General features: G+C 33.2%; 2 protein-coding genes across 5 annotated transcripts in view; one reads left to right on the top strand and one right to left on the bottom strand.

Moving 5' to 3' along the window:
* LOC133182920 (patatin-like phospholipase domain-containing protein 7) overlaps window positions 1–7,735 on the top strand; it is a 29,388-nt gene extending 21,653 nt beyond the window's left edge. For 2 of the 4 annotated variants that reach the window (XM_061317777.1, XM_061317775.1), the window contains exons 27-34: window positions 30–152; window positions 1,180–1,296; window positions 2,986–3,134; window positions 3,410–3,562; window positions 4,053–4,175; window positions 4,577–4,706; window positions 5,332–5,456; window positions 6,953–7,735. In XM_061317777.1, the coding sequence (XP_061173761.1) occupies window positions 30–152; window positions 1,180–1,296; window positions 2,986–3,134; window positions 3,410–3,562; window positions 4,053–4,175; window positions 4,577–4,706; window positions 5,332–5,456; window positions 6,953–7,018 (986 nt within the window). In that variant the 3' untranslated portion in view covers window positions 7,019–7,735. The remainder of the gene's footprint in view (window positions 1–29; window positions 153–1,179; window positions 1,297–2,985; window positions 3,135–3,409; window positions 3,563–4,052; window positions 4,176–4,576; window positions 4,707–5,331; window positions 5,457–6,952) is intronic. The other 2 variants (XM_061317776.1, XM_061317778.1) reach the window with 2 other exon arrangements.
* Window positions 7,736–8,662: 927 nt separating this feature from the next.
* LOC133182921 (probable nuclear hormone receptor HR3) overlaps window positions 8,663–17,505 on the bottom strand; it is a 47,995-nt gene continuing 39,152 nt past the window's right edge. The window contains exon 11 of the mRNA XM_061317780.1: window positions 8,663–10,376. Coding sequence (XP_061173764.1) covers window positions 10,210–10,376 — 167 coding nt within the window. The 3' untranslated portion in view covers window positions 8,663–10,209. The remainder of the gene's footprint in view (window positions 10,377–17,505) is intronic.

The raw sequence follows: 17,505 nt of genomic DNA, 5'->3' as shown, positions 1-17,505 counted from the left end.
GTTAAAATAATAAACTATTTTGTTTTTAGGGAAAGCTTTCAATGACAGTATAGAGGAAGTCTTTGGACACAGACAAATTGAGGACCTATGGATACCCTACTTTTGCATCACGACTGATATCTCTAATTCTTCCATGAAGGCCCATACTCATGGTACACAATCATATTTATATCCATGTATATGTCTTCTAGTTAAGAATTTTAGCATTCAATATTTTGGCGTTTTATTGAATGCTAAAATTCTCTAGAGTTTTAGTAGTTTTTCATTATAGACTATTTATTAGCTATATAATAAAGAGTTTTATCACTTAATCAGTATATGATGAGGTTTATAGTGTGGTCTACATTTGCCAAAATGTTTGTCAATTTCAGATTTTCTCTTTTTTCCTTTCTTCTTTTTTTGGAATTCAAAAAGGTTCAAAATGCTATTACAAGTTTCAGTTGTTCCATCATACAGTGAAACATGCTTACAGTGAACATGCTAATGATGACACTTAAAGCGAAGTGAATTTCATTTCCGGTGGCTTTGAAATACATTGTCTTGGCGTTTTATTGAACTCTGAGTTTGTAGTACGTAAATGAGTATACCCGAAACATTCCGAATACGAGCGTTCAATATTGAACGCCCCGTTGTAAACAAAAAATGTTGTCTGGTCAACCTCTCAAAGGCAAATTTATGAGAGGTAGTGGCAGCTAGGTAAGATTTGTTTATTTTCACACAAAATTGAAAATTAATTAATAATTAAGTATGTACCCGGTATTAGCCTTAATAAAACATCAATGAGCAAATCATAACGCTTGGTAGGGTCATTGGAATGATGCGATATTGAACACTTAGAAGACAGACATTAATTTAAATACCGATACAAAAAATTCCTATTAATTTGAGTTATTTAATTGAAATAATTAATATAAATCAATGGGAGATGTTTTAGCTATATAATAAAGGAGTAATTGAATATATATTGGTGAATATTTGCACGGGTTCGCTGTACAAATGCACTTGCAAGCTTGTGCGTTTGTACAGCCAACTCGTGCCAATATTCACCAATATCAGTTCAATAACACTAGTATATTCTTTGAATACATTTACCAGGAACGTACATGTATTTAAAAAATTTCTTTCTTTAGACCTTGTATGACTAGTTTAGTACTGATTTTTTTTATTCTTGGTTTCTAGGCAGCTTATGGAGATATGTCAGGGCCAGCATGTCCTTGTCTGGTTACCTGCCCCCACTCTGTGACCCAATGGATGGACACTTGCTACTAGATGGGGGATACATCAATAATCTTCCTGGTAAATATACTCTCCAGAATGTTTGGAATCTTGTTGAACAAGTAACCCCCATTTAGGTTAGATACATATATTTTGGGCTACAGTCTGTATAAGTAGTTTCAAATGTTCATAAGGTAACATGCAAATTGATTTTAAACATATAAGATAGGTTTCATTCATTGAATTGTTCCAGAATTGTTGAATCAAATGTAGAAATAACAAGCTTAAATATGTTTAGAAAGGTATCAATTGGAAAAAATAACTATTTGAAATATTTCTTCTACCAGGTTTATCCGTTTCTACATGTAAACTTCAATTTTAATGAAAATTTGCCCTGGGAATGAGTTTACATGATAATAGTGGATATAAGCATAGTAATAAATTATTACTTACACATGTAATATCACAGTCATTTTTGTCTGGAAGATTATTACTAATAATCTTCTAGACAAAAATGACTGTGATATTACATGTGTATGAACCAGTATATGCTACAACCATAATGGGAAACATAAATGGAAGTTAAATATAGCTAAATTTGAGTACTCGATGTAGTCGCAGAATCAAGAAATAGTAGGGATGTCAACGAGTACCCGGTTAACCGGGTACTCGATCGAACGTCCGAGTATCGAATACTAAAAATGGTACTCGGTTACTCGGAAGTGTATTTTTTTCTTATTTCAAAGTACATATTTTTATCAAAAACTTATCAATAACTTAAATATGCATACGGTAATTGACGTGTCGTCATCTACACCTGTAAAACACCCGTTATCGCCTGTGGCTGTGTATATACAGTAATTAGTGACCAATCACCTGGTACACAGCTGTTCTCACCTATATTGTGGTCCTTAATTTTTGGATGGCTTCAATGATTGTTTTCAGTGAACATAGTTTAAGTATGGTCTATAATCTTAACTGTTTTTTAAATTATTTAATTGATATGCGGTAGCAAAATCGGACATGCATTAGAAATGCCGCTACCCACTTCAAAAAAGAAGAAATATTTAGAAACAACTAAAGTTTAAAAAAATGTTGAAAGTCAGTTTGCGTCGTAAGTTTAGTGTATATGGGGGAAACAACCAACATATGAAATGATATTAGACTAGCGATCCCAACAACGTCCGTTCCTTCCCTTTCGCTAGTCTAATCACCACAAACCTGCATAACAGATTGTCTTCCTTTTGTGTTGATGAAATAGATCCTAAACAAAAACTGTAAACCATTTGTAATTTTTGATGTATTAATTGTGTCGTTTGTGTTTATTTGGTAAGTAAATTTAGTACCAAAAAATCATTTCCCTTTGACTCAACTGTTTATATACATTTATAAACGTGAAAAAAAACCAGCTTTGAGGTTTAACAGAGCTTAAAAGGGCTCAAGAAAATTAACACACTTGTATGTATTTTCCTTTTTACCGAGTACCCGGGTACTCGATCGGAAAAACGTCCGAGTAACCGATTATCAAAAATTGACCGATTTGACATCCCTAAGAAATAGTGAATAAATTATGTTAAAAAGTTATCACATACAGGGTGAGAACTTTCTTTGTGATCGCTTGAATTTAAAACCACAATGATATGTCAATGAAAACAGAAGCAAATTACTACAACCACAAATTTAAGCCATTATAAGTGTCATTATGAAATGTTTGAATCAGATGGATTTTGCCCTGAGAACATATTTGAGAGTGCATTTATTGTTATTCAGCTGATGTAATGAAAGCTAAAGGAGCCAGAAATATATTTGCCATGGATGTGGGAAGTATTGATGAAACTGACCTAACAAATTATGGGGACCAATTATCTGGTTGGTGGTTACTATGGAAAAGATGGAATCCTTGGGCTTCACCTGTTAAGGTGCAATTAGTTTATTTCAGTTAAAAAGAATTAGTTTTGAAATATGATTTTACCTCATTCTTATTAGGAACTTAAATGTTCTGGACTTTAAAATCTATATTTCATTTGAATTTGAAGATGGCATAAATGTTTTTATGAGTAATTAAGAAGGGTTTTTATGTTGAAGTCTAGTACATTTTTCTTTTGCACACCAACATTTTCTGACAATACAGTGGTCTCTGTAATCATCAGTATTATAACATATTTGTTGTTTTTATTTCAACGTGTGATGTTAGGTGCCAGATATGGCGGAAATTCAGACCAGACTGGCCTATGTTTCTGGTGTGAGACAGCTAGAAATGGTCAAAAACAGTGACTTCTGTGAATATATCAGGCCACCTATAGACAAGTATGGCACTCTTCAGTTCGGAAGCTTTGATGAAATCAATGTAAGTTGATTTTTTTTTTTTTTTTTTTACATGTACAAATGTAGTAAAGATTTTGGGGGGAAGAAATTTCCCCCATTTTACTAACCTTGCAAGTTTTCTAGCTTCCTTCAGTATATTTATAGAGAAAATTTGATATAAACAAACAATGCAAAGGAAAGATTCAAATTTGTGTGGATATAAGAGAGCAGAGAATACACTGGGATTCCATCTTGTTATCGTAATCCAATAATGAATTTTTAAACTGAGGAAATAAAAATAGATTACCTAATTGGTAATCCCCAATCATAGTAAATGTTAACCAGAGGCACAATAGCAAACAAATGAAAGTGTTCAAGAATTGTCTAATTTAAATTACATGTATTTCTTATTATAATATAATTCTTTATCAATAACACTGGAATCTTATCCATGCTAAAAATTTTCTATTGAGATCATTATATAGAGCAAAAAATCACACGATTTTTGACAATGAACTCTAATTATATTGTAGGAGGTTGGCTACAATCATGGTAAAACCTTACTATCAGGGTGGATCAAAGGGGGCCTGATTGATGAACTATTCAAAGACAAGCATTCTGCTCACTCCTCCAAATGTAATCTCCACAAAGCTCAGGTATGTTGTCAGAGTGTAGCATCCACAAAGATCAGGTAACTTAAATCAGAGTGTAGCATCCACAAAGTGTGGCCTTCAAAGAGTTCAGTTAGCATCCACCAAACTCTATAGAATCCAGAAATCTCTGGTAGATGGAGTACAGAGTGTAGCATGTCAAAGGTAAGTCAAGTTATAGTGTAGTCTCCACAAAGCTCAGTGAATAGCATCAGTTAAGTCAGATTGCAGCATCCACAAAGATGAGATAGGAAGTGTTAGGGACATTGAAGGTACAGTTGAACTTTGGTATCTCAAACACTAATATCTCGTAATGTTTTATTAGTAAATCCCCACATTTACATTATCTAAATTACTGTATGAGAGCTTAATAAATGACAAAGGAAATTATACTTTTCTTGTTGCAGACATATATGCCTGCCATGGCCAAGTTTACAGATTTAGCAGAGTTAGTGTCACAGATTGAGAAACCTAAACAAACAAAGAGGCCTACCTTCTATGGAGAGAATGATGATGAGTATGAAGATGAGTCAGATGGTATGTCACTTTATGATCATCTAAAGATTAAACTAAAATACTATGCCCACATAGGAACTCTTCTATTTTGTTGTTTGCCAGATTTTCTGTAGGAAAAATCCAGTTTAAATACTGAAATGGTGGGTGGGCAGGCGGCTGCCAAAGGGTTACATCATTTGTCTGGGTAACTTCCCCCACCGTTTTCAGGATAGGAAGTTTATATGTTTGAATATCAATTATGCATATATCAGAAATGGGCATAACACTTGGATTTTGAATTTTGATCATTTATGAGAAAAATACCAGCTGTCGAACTTTTATGCAAAATATACTTATAGGGTACATGTACATAGATATTGTTGGGATGTTTTCAGAATTGAACATTTTTTTTTTTTTATAATTTATTTGAGAAATACCACAAAAGAAAATGCTGTTTGCTGTTACATTGACAGCTTTACCCTTGTAATTTTTTAAATTAAGATTTTTTTATTTTTTTTGCATGCAAAGGTAATAATGCCTTTCACTTTTCAATTATTATCTAAAAATTAGAGACAAAGATTTTTTGGATTTAGAATGAATATAGATTTAGACACTTCAGACTTATTTTGAAATCTTGATTGACTTGAATGGACTTCCTGATATTCAGATTCTCTCTCTGATGAAGTACTAATTGAGGAAGATGAAGAGGAGGAAAATGCTGAGGAGGAAGAAGCCAAACAGGTTATCCAGCCGGAAAGGAAATCCTCAAACCAATCCTCACATGCAAGAGAGGTAAGGAATATTAAGAAATTTAATGGGAATTATTTTGAGGATTGATTTCTTCTATTTATTCATTTGAAAGACACAGCAACACATACTTGTGTTGTTCATATGTCCTCTGTAAGTGCTCTCAGTAAAGTTTCTAATATCAAGAAACATTGTATAATTTATGTTGAATGCCCATTAAAAATTTAATGAATAACCAAAAGAATGTATAGTGAAAACATACTCCCATGAATTTTAAATGCCTTGAGAGTGTCATTTTTGAAAGTATCATTCATTGAAAATATTTGATTTATATTTTGCCCCATTCCTCAGGCCCCAAAAGAGGGGGGGGGATAAAATTCTTAATTTTTATGCCCCGCCATGAATATGGCCGGGGCATATAGTGTTTGTCATGTCCATCTTCTGTCCTTCCGTCTGTCCTTCTGTCACACTTTGCGTTTAGCTCTGTTCAAAGCTCAGTTTCAAAGAAACTATCCAAGATATTTTTATCAAACTTCATATGCCGATAGATATTGATGTAAGCTCTTCAACTGCATCAACATTTTTTGACCTTGACCTTTCCTTTGACCTTGACCTCACTTTTCTTTAATTAGTGTTTAGCTCAGTTTTAAAGATACCATTCAAGATAGTGTAATCAAACTTCATATGTTGATGCATACTGATCTAAGCTATTCAACTGCATCAATATTTTATGACCTTGACCTTTCTTTTGACCTTGAACTCACTTTTCTTAAATTAGTGTTTAGCTCAGTTTTAATGAAACAATTCAAGATATTTTTAATAAACTTCATATGCTGATACATACTGATGAGAGCTATTCAACTGCATCAATATTTTTTACCTTGACCTTTCCTTTGACCTTGACCTCACTTTTCTTAAATTAGTGTTTAGCTCAGTTTTAAAGATACCATTCAAGATTGTGTTATCAAACTTCATATGCTGATACATACTGATGAGAGCTATTCAACTGCATCAACATTTTTTACCTTGACCTTTCCTTTGACCTTGACCTCACTTTCTTAAATTAGTGTCAAACTTCATATGCTGATACATACTGATGAGAGCTATTCAACTGCATCAATATTTTTTGACCTTGACCTTGACCTCACTTTTCTTAAATTAGTGTCTAGCTCAGTTTTAAAGAAACCATTCATAATATTTTTATCAAACTTCATATGCTAATACACACTGATGTAACCTTTTCAACTGCATCAACAATTTTTGACCTTGACCTTTCCTTTGACCTTGACCTCACTTTTCTTAAATTAGTGTCAAACTTCATATGCTGATACATACTGATGTAAGCTATTCAACTGCATCAATATTTTTTCACCTTGACCTTTCCTTTGACCTTGACCTCACTTTCCTCAATTTGTGTTAAAATGTTGCATTACTAATATACCCTCAGCGGGGCATTCATGTCCTATGGACATATTTCTAGTTACTTATGATAAGGGAAGCTTTATATTATACACATCTATAATTCTGTTCAATTATTCCAGTTGCCAAGTGCCATGAGAAGGAGGAGTTCTGGGGGAAAATTTGTGACCTACAAATTAGACAAGTAAAAACCGAGACCTCCAGGGACAGGTTGACTGTGATAAGAATTTTTCTGTGATAAAAAAGTCAAAATCCAAGTAACAAGAGTGTTCAGGAGCATAACACTGGTTATATGGAACATTTTCAATCCATTACCTGTACTAACAGATATTTCAAAAAAAATAACACAAACAAAATCTCATGCGGGTCTCTAAACAAAAAACATCAAAAGATTAGATGTTCTGGTATCATTATATATGTGCTTTATTGTTTGCAGTGCCAAGTGTAATTATAAATGTCATTGCTACAGTGTGCCTCTTGTCCTGCGAAGTCCAGTTTACAGCCCTAAGTGTTCTTGTCAATGTGTATGCTCCACAATATCAATGCAAATTATAACAACTTTGTATCTGTGTGTGGAAGATTTTATTCTGTGTACCAATTTGATTTGTTAAAGTTATTCATGTGTTTTGTTTCTTAGATTGAAATGCACTTTTTGAATGTTTTTTTACCTTAACATTGACTCCCAAGTACTATTAAAATGTATGGCATGTATTACAGTATTGAATCTGCATGGAACAAAATAATGGCATTTACATGTATGTACTTCTTGATGATATTTTATTGGTTTGAATTCACATGTAAACCTATTATAATTTTTTCATGCAATTGTTCAAAATAAAATTCATCACTGGATGAAAAAAGAATTGAAGAAAAATTTACCAATGGTTAAATTTCAAATATTATCCATGTGTTTTTGACTGAAATTAATATATACACAATATCATTATGATGTTTTTGTTCTGTTTTGATATTGATTATGATTTTTATTCTTATTTTCTTTTTAATGACTTGATGTGTTACATGTATTTGAATTATAGTTACATGAACCTCTTATTATTTACCTCATGCTAGGTCAATCAAGTTTATCTAAATGCATTTTTAATGGCAACATAAAAGTACAGACACAGTACACATCAAGGTGATACATGTACTTCTATTGTATTGCAAACAGAGGGTCCACTTTTTAATTGTTCATGTCCCAAAAAACTTTTGTGGAGAATGAGTATTTTCTTAAAAATTAAATTTGTTTTAACAAATATTTAGCAAAAAAATGAAAAATTGTCAAATCAGAATAATTCATTAGTTGAATAAATGAATAATCTTCTCTATACTTCAATTTGAATGGTGCTTTATGATTCATTTGCCAATTGTGTACATGTAGATGTGCATATACATAGGTTGTTTAACAGGGCTTCATGATTTTATTATGACCTTATTCATTGGTATTTTGTACTACTCTAGGCCGATTCTAATGGAATGGACAAGATGGTTCCTATAAACTCTAGTAATTTCATTGAAAGGGTAGTAAGTGAAGCACAGTAACTACTTGAGCAATTGGATTTATTGAACAACAAAACAATTTATGTCTAACAAAACTTCATTATGGACAGTCCCAAAATACATCCATGTACCTACATAAAAATATATTGATTAGTTTGTACAGATAATCAAAACACCAACAAATTTAATTTCCTTGTTTGAATAAATATTAACTGAACATGCCTTTGCTGCCACTACACATGAAACTTTCATAGTTATGTTATTACATTTCATATTTGTTGATTGATTATCAATATATAATGCATAAGTATTTAGACATGCAATCTGTTTCTAATGTGCAAAATAAACCAAACAATATCATATTATGTCAATTTAATTCAATTATCAATTAATAAGGAAAAAAAAAATCAATATTCTTCAGGCATTTTTTTCCAAAAATGCCTAAAATAAAAGGTAAATCAAATCCTAAGCCACTTGACAAAAGATTCACAATAATAACGTCACATAGATTTTAAAGTAGAAAATTAAGAAATCACTTCTTTTTTTTTTTTTTTTGAGGGTTTATGATCATTGCAATTGGAGCGAGTTGTAAATCAGGTATAAATAGCTTTACTATACTTATTTCTATGTACTAAAGTAATTACTTAGATCGCATCTATAATCTTAAATATTCAATCTTCAAGACGTATTACATGTATATTTACATTTTAAACTACTTCGTTGATTATACGACTTAATGCCACTAATTTTCAAACAAAAACAATTTTTAAATACATCACAAAATGCTCAAGGATATGACATCAAAACAACTTAACACATGTCCTGTATTGATCACTGATCACTGTGGACAGCTAGTACTAGTATATAGACCTAATATAACCTGCAATATCCACAGGAACCAGGATTCAATCAGGATTATAAATTTGTACTAAATAGGGAAAAACATGGCACTTTTTATTGGAATCTTATTCCTTGTATGATCAACTTAAAACCAAAAACTAACCTGAGAGACCTGGGAATTAGAAAAATTCACATAGGTTCATTACATAGTATTAATATAAAAACAATGTGATAGATGACAAGAATTTCTGAGACATTATGCATTTTTCATTACCGGGGCAAATAAGGTGTACTCTAAATCCTAAGCAATGGACCAAGCAGACAAAAATTTCTCAGTTTTCATATATTTAAAGCATGCCGTTGGCCCGCCTCAAGTGAAATAGGGGAAAAAATAAGTAGATAAATTTTCTATATACCACCAACTTAGTCTGGACCCAGAGTCAATGAATTTTATAACTTTAAAAGGCTTGTTGCTTTTTATGATAAGGAAAACAATTTGCCTGTTGTTCAAGAACAGAGAAGATGGTTTGAAGACTGCATGATTTTTTTGGCTTTTGCTCATCTCGAGCCTTAAGACCAAGAAATCCACAATTTTTACTCCCTTCATCCATAGATGCTAAATAACAAAACTAATTACATTATAGTTAAAGAGAAAAAGCCGACAATGTTCTAACAATTAATGACAAAAAATGATAATAAGTTATCAAAGTCACTATGCAGAGTGACTTCTAAAATTGTCCTCCAAGTGACTAAGGCATTCTAGAAACTGAAAAAGCTAATTAAAGACAACACTTTTTCAGCAAATAGTTAATGGTGATTAAAAACACAAAAAAAAAAACAAATGAAAATTCACACACAGAGGAATGATGATAGGCATTAAGGTGTACAGATAATAAAGAAATGAATAATTTGAGGTAATTTAAGGTACAATAAAGAAATCACAATCAGCACAATTTGAAAACTAGAAATCTTTCTTCTTCTTTTCAGCTCTAAATAAACAATCAGTAGTTGACATTTAAAAAAAAAAAAAAGAAAACTGTTATTTGAAATGCTTGTACAGTTCCTTCATCAACTGAGAAATTTCTAGGTCTGGATTGGACTGGAATGTTTTCGCCATGGTTGTAATATGCCGTTGATTTAAACCAATGAGTTCTCCAATTCGTAAAACCAACATGCCAAATCTCAGCTCCCAATTATTAAACTTTTCTGCAAATAAAAATAGAGAAAATACAAAATGTAACTAAAGAACTGCAAATGATAGAAGTGTTTGCAGTCTACCTCCTGATCAATTTTAAAAAATTATCATATTCCAATTAATTTTTGAATTTATATAGATATTCATATCAACTTTCATAAAATTTGAATTATTTATCAAAAGAAAGAAAGATAACTATATTTTTAGTAACAACTCAAGAATCAATGGAAAACAGAAAATATTTTTAAAACATCCCTCCCCCCCCCCAAATTCCTTTTTACAGGTATTATAAATTGTTAATTTGCAAATTCATACGGTTTGTTCCCATTTCGCCTTAACTGTAAAATTTGGTATTCCCATTTCGGGGAGGTCAATATTACCGCTACATTGCGAAAAATTTCAACTCATTACCGCTACTTTTCTTCGAAATTTCAGGTGATCATTACCGCTACATTTTATAAAAAAGACTATTGCTGATTACAACTCATTACCCCTACATATCGAATCAGCCAGCAATGGCAAAGAATATAAATTCTACCCATTATAATTCATATAAAAGATTTCCAGACAGCAGTACGTCAAGCAAATGGCCTTCAAAGCTCTATCAATTACTTAAAGACTGTGTGTTTTATCCATGAACAATGCTCGGTTTTAACACTTTCTAGCTGTTTTATTAATTTTATTAAATAAAATAGATTTTAAATAAAAATTGAAAACTAAAACCAAGAACATTTTGCTCAAAGTCTTACTTTCAACTCCCCGTGGTGAGCAGGGGAAACATGTCTTGTGGATGTATATGTTGTGCTATAAATCAATCTGTACATGCATCGAAAGAGGCAATGTAGCGGAAATGTATACGTTTAAATGTAGCGGTAATGTAACCTTTTTTGTAGCGGTAATGAGTATGTAGCGGTAATGATAATTTTGAAAATGTAGCGGTTATGATACGCACCCCCATTTCACCTTAGTAAGCTCTGAGGTAAATCAAGGTGAAATGGGAACTTGTATAAACATCTAATTAAGTCTAAAAATATTGTTTGTGTAGCAGGATTATTATGAATCTTAAATTAAGGAATTAGTAATTTTATGAAACTCTTGTGGAGGTAGAGTTGACAAAAAGATAATAAAGTTTTCTTTTAAATATCATTTATTATCATTTAATATTTATTTATTTTTAATAATAAGCTTAATATTAATAGTGATAAAAAATCAAGGAGCACATTGTTAAAGAGAACATTAATGGAAATCATTATTTTTATAAAATAGTAACTATTATGTATAAAAAAAAAATATTATTCCATTCACTGTATGCATAAATTAATTCCCATTTAAAGTAGAATTTACTTTTTTATTTTCAAATGTACAACATGTATAACTAGAACTGTCCAAAAGGGACAAATACCCCCCCCCCCCCCCCCCCCCCCCCCCCCGCTGGTTTTTCAGAGAAAGTACCAAATCACTAATGTTTTCTAGATGTGAGAGGTGTTCACAATTTCCTTAAACATTTACAGTGAAAATTTAATTACTCATTATATATTTTTATACGTCCGTCTTACGACGGGACGTATTATGTTATAGCGTTCATGTTTGTCCGTCCGTTAGCTTTTTCATGTCAGGCTCATAACTTTAATACAATTATGCCTAGAATTATCAACCTTTGTCAGCTGATACATCTAGGGTAGAAGGTGTGTCGCACATTAAAACCATGTCGTTCTGACTTTTAATAAAGACGCTATGGCCAAATATGGAAAAATCATAACTAGAAAACCATTAGACTTAGAATCAAAAAACTATGTCTTTTAACTTTTAAATTACACAATCCCAAAAGATGTCAGAGTATTGCAGTATCTTTATTAAAAAAGTGTTAAATCAAGAAAATAATAGTCTTATTTTTTTCATTATGTTCTTTACAGCAATCTGTAACAACAAAAATTCCACCTCTCCCATGGGTGTAATGATCAGGCACTCGTCAAGGAAAATTTTGATAGCAGAAAATTGCATGTCAAATTAGAGATAAATTAATGAGTTTAGTGTGAGGAGATAACTGGCAGAGCATCTCTGGTCAAGCAGGTGTTATCTACATCTCTTGGGAAATGGGCAAAAGGAATCAGTCTCTTAATTAATTGCTTTTGTTGTATTGAATTGTTCTTGTTGGCAAGTCTTACTTTCAAGATAAATTTGATGTAATTAAAACTAATTTGATATTGTATATAATAATTAAAACTTATATGATATTGTATAATATAATTTAAACTAATTATTTATTGTACATTTTTTATTTGAATTTTTATATCTTTACAACAAATTGCAGACTGCCTTGTCTCGCTAAGACGTCATTCAAACAATTGAATCTAAACTGTTTATGATAATTTAACAATATTTGATGGACGTATCATGCTGTGGTGGGGCACTTTATTAAATGAATGAAACTAAGGTGCAGCCTAATAAAACATCAACACTAATAATTACAGTGTTTTTTATTACATTGAAAAAATAGTTTGCAACTATCTGCCATCTTTGTGAGACATGACACACAGCAAATTGATTGTTGAAAAAAAAAATATCATAATTAATTATAGAAAATCAAATTGATTTTAATACCTTTATATCAAACTCATTTTAAAAATAAAAGGCTGGTTTTAGTAACTATGTATTTTGACAGACATAAATTACAATTAAGAGACTTAGACAACAGAGATCTTTATTTCTTTCTGCCCAATTCCCCTGAGATATAGATAAGACCTGCTTGATCAGAGATGCCCTAACAGCTTCCCACACTGAACTCATTAATTAATCTTTAACTAGATGCATGTCCACTCATTACTCCCAAGGGACAAATGGATTTACACTATCTGCTGTGTAATGTAAAAACTGTTTTTAATACTTTGTGTTTTTTTTAGCTCTAATGAGTAGTTTTACGCTGTAGTTCACATTTTTGTACAGATGTTCTAGATTCTATGTCTCAAACCTTAGACATGAACCCGAAATGACTAAGTCAATAAAAATTAAAAAAAAAAACACCTGTAAAATGCAGAAAAATTATCAAATAATGTTGAAAATACCAGGTGCACATCTTCATATGGTAAATAATAAGTGTACAAATTTTCATACAAATCTATGCAATAGTCTCTGGGAACAGATCCAGACAAAACCACATAATAAAAATGAAAAAAACACCTTTAAAATGCAAAATAATTATCCAATCATAATGAAAATACCAGGTGCACACCTTCATATGGTGAATAATAAGTGTACAAATTTTCAGACAAATCCTTCCAACAGTTTCCAAGAAATGGTCCGGACAAAATCTCGTCTACAGACAGATGGACAGACGGACAGACAGACGGACATGCTGATTCCAATATACCCCCCCTAAACTTCGTTTGCGGGGGGTATAATGACTAAATAATCATTTTAAATACCAAAAACTGTGTAATTAACTAATCATTATAAAAACACCTCATCAATTTTCAAGGTTTGCTTTTACAATAGTATTATTAAGAAATTCCCAGTTCGCCTTAGTACTTTTTTTACTTTTTCCTACCTATATTTCACAGTTAAGGCGAAATGGGAACCATTCATACCAGAGCTGTTCTTTCTTTGGGAGGAAGGGGGTATATTTACAGACAAAAATACACCAAAAAGATTTTTAAAGACTGTTCTTCTATATTTCAATATAAAACTTTGATTCCCTATTGTGGCCCCACCCTAAACACGGGGGCCATGATTTAAACAATTTAGAATGTACACAACCTAAGGAAGCTTCCAAATAAGTTCCAGCTTTTCTGGCCCAGTTGTTCTTGAGATATTTTAAGACCCCACCCTATTTTTGTCTTTTCTTGATTAGCTCCCCCTGGAAGGGGACTTGGCCCTTCATTTTTAAAATTTAAACTCTTCTTCTCCCAAGAATGCTTTATACCAACTTTGGTTAAAATTGGCACAGTGGTTCGTAAGAAGAAGTTGAAAATGTGAAAAGTTTACAGACAGACGGACGGACAGAATATGATTAATCGTGGCCCTGCTGTTCTTGAGAAGATTTTTTCCAGTATACTGTACATGTACATAAATTGGCGTATTCAAAATTTAGCGCAATCACTGGGTATGGAGTTGTTGGCGAAATCATAAATTAGTGCTATACATGTCCGTACCGTATATTGTATTTATAGATGATTTCTTAGCAGTATTCATGAATTAGCGCATCGTTGTTTGCGCTAAAGCCGCTAAAATATGAAGCCTGCTTTTTTAAGTACACATACAGTATTGCCATGTAAAACTTTGATCCCATATAGTAGCCTGGGGTGTGTCTTGATATTGTCTGAATAGTCATTAAATAAGTGCTTTATTATACTGAAGCAAACTTTACATGTGTCACATCACGATGTGGATAAAAGCAGAAAAGTTCTGAGATAAAAAGCGAGGGAAATTGAATGCTTCTGGTAAATAGTTCAACAACAATTTCACCATGGGCAAATATCACAAAATCTATTTCTCAGTAGAGGCTGTTTACAAAAAATAAGCAGGTTTATTAGTCATATTTTCATACAGAAAAAAAAATCACAGAGGTACATTAAATCACTCTATATATATATATATATATATATATATATATATATATATATATATATATATATATATAAAGCACTAAAAATGACCAACGACACGAACAATAATAATTGTCAAATTTTCGGGACAACCTGTCCCTTCCTCAGGACAAAGAAAAAAGTTAAGAAGTCATAAAAACAAAGGAAATAGAGAAGCAAAAACAACTAGCACTACTACTAAACTACCAAACACTAAATATTTACAATGTTACATGTTTAATTTTGAGTTTATAGACAGTTGTGAACAAAGAAATCCGGAGTGCTATGAATTGCGTCCGGTCTATCGGGTGTACTCTGGTGAAGTGTGATTTACATAATTGAACGAATTAATTATCGCTAATTAATTACGGCCAACAGTAAATCGTACATTGTCTTATTCTCTCAACATAGCGTAACTCTACATGATAAAAAGAAATTAAAGAAAGATAATATGGAAGGATAATTCTGAAATATGAATTTGGATATATTCTAAATTTGGAAATCGGAAAAAAGAAATAAACAAAAATGTGAGCTGTAAATATTTGGGTAGGTTGTTCCAGGATTACTAATACGAATTAATGGTAAAGTTTACACTATATAGAGAGAATGAACTTGTTTGTTACAATTCGGGATTGGGTCTAGTTCACGTTCATCCTGGTGAAGTCATTAAGTTTGTTAATACCATTAGGGCGGAATGACTTCAGCCTGTGCATCCAGAACTTTTCCTTGCCTTTTCTCTGCGCGTCTGTCCATCTTGGATTATGGTCAATAACCACTACTGTCATGTCCTCCCATTTGTGACCTTCAAGGTTGAAATGTTCCCCAACGGGTTCATTGAGTTTTTTGGTCCTAATGGTAGAACGGTGATTATTGACTCTCCTGTGGAGATCTCCTGTTTCACCAACATACTGTTTGGAGCAAACTTTGCAGCTGATGAGATAAATGCAGTTGTCTGTTTGACAGGACAAATTCCCTAGTATTTTGTAGCTGCGGCCTGTAACGGGGCTGTTAAAACTGTCTGTGTCAGAGCTGTACTTACAGAGAAGACATCTTCTGTCAGAGCAAGTTTTAAAGCCCCCGTTAGGTAATGGATTGTCCAATCTGGTTCTTACTACCATGTCCTTCAGGTTCCTCGGGCGCCTGTATGCAGCCAATGGGGGCTCCTTAAAGACCTCTGCCATTCGTTTATTTGAGTGGAGAATTGGTAGATTCTTTTGAAGGATACCGCTGAGGTTCTTAAGGACGGGATGGTATGTGGTTACCAGAGGGACCCTGCCGCTATTGTCTTTTTCCTTGTAGCGTAATAGGTTTTGCCTGTCATGTCCCGCCCTTAAATGTGTGTGGGGGATGACAGCTAGTTGGCATAAGATACAGATGGGAATCTGTGGGTTTCGTGTGGAGACTGAACTCGATTTCACCATCAGTCAGGGTAGATGTAGTATCTAGGAATATGTTTTTCGAATTAGATACGTCTACTGTAAATTTGATAGACTGATGAAAGGTGTTGGCGAATGAAATGAATGCCTCGAGGCTCTCGTGACATTCCACCCACTTCATCTCTATATCGTCAATGAAACGCAACCAGCTAAGGGGCCTACACATTTAAGGGTGTGCCTAAGGGTCTAGCCACCAGAATTCGGCGCATCTGTTCATCCCCTGCCTTATATCAAGAACAAAGCGGTCTCCTTAAGTCCCACTTATGCAAGAGAGGCTACAATGCCCGCACCGTACAAACTGCTATTGATGAGATGGCGGGACATGACAGGCAAAACCTATTACGCTACAAGGAAAAAGACAATAGCGGCAGGGTCCCTCTGGTAACCACATACCATCCCGTCCTTAAGAACCTCAGCGGTATCCTTCAAAAGAATCTACCAATTCTCCACTCAAATAAACGAATGGCAGAGGTCTTTAAGGAGCCCCCATTGGCTGCATACAGGCGCCCGAGGAACCTGAAGGACATGGTAGTAAGAACCAGATTGGACAATCCATTACCTAACGGGGGCTTTAAAACTTGCTCTGACAGAAGATGTCTTCTCTGTAAGTACAGCTCTGACACAGACAGTTTTAACAGCCCCGTTACAGGCCGCAGCTACAAAATACTAGGGAATTTGTCCTGTCAAACAGACAACTGCATTTATCTCATCAGCTGCAAAGTTTGCTCCAAACAGTATGTTGGTGAAACAGGAGATCTCCGCAGGAGAGTCAATAATCACCGTTCTACCATTAGGACCAAAAAACTCAATGAACCCGTTGGGGAACATTTCAACCTTGAAGGTCACAAATGGGAGGACATGACAGTAGTGGTTATTGACCATAATCCAAGATGGACAGACGCGCAGAGAAAAGGCAAGGAAAAGTTCTGGATGCACAGGCTGAAGTCATTCCGCCCTAATGGTATTAACAAACTTAATGACTTCACCAGGATGAACGTGAACTAGACCCAATCCCGAATTGTAACAAACAAGTTCATTCTCTCTATATAGTGTAAACTTTACCGTTAATTCGTATTAGTAATCCTGGAACAACCTACCCAAATATTTACAGCTCACATTTTTGT

This window comes from Saccostrea echinata, unplaced genomic scaffold (genome assembly GCF_033153115.1).
Source record: "Saccostrea echinata isolate AGI-Se365-2 ecotype Australia unplaced genomic scaffold, CSIRO_AGI_Sech_v1 ptg000009l, whole genome shotgun sequence".
NCBI lineage: Eukaryota > Metazoa > Mollusca > Bivalvia > Ostreida > Ostreidae > Saccostrea > Saccostrea echinata.
This window is presented reverse-complemented; position numbering and strand designations above follow the sequence as displayed.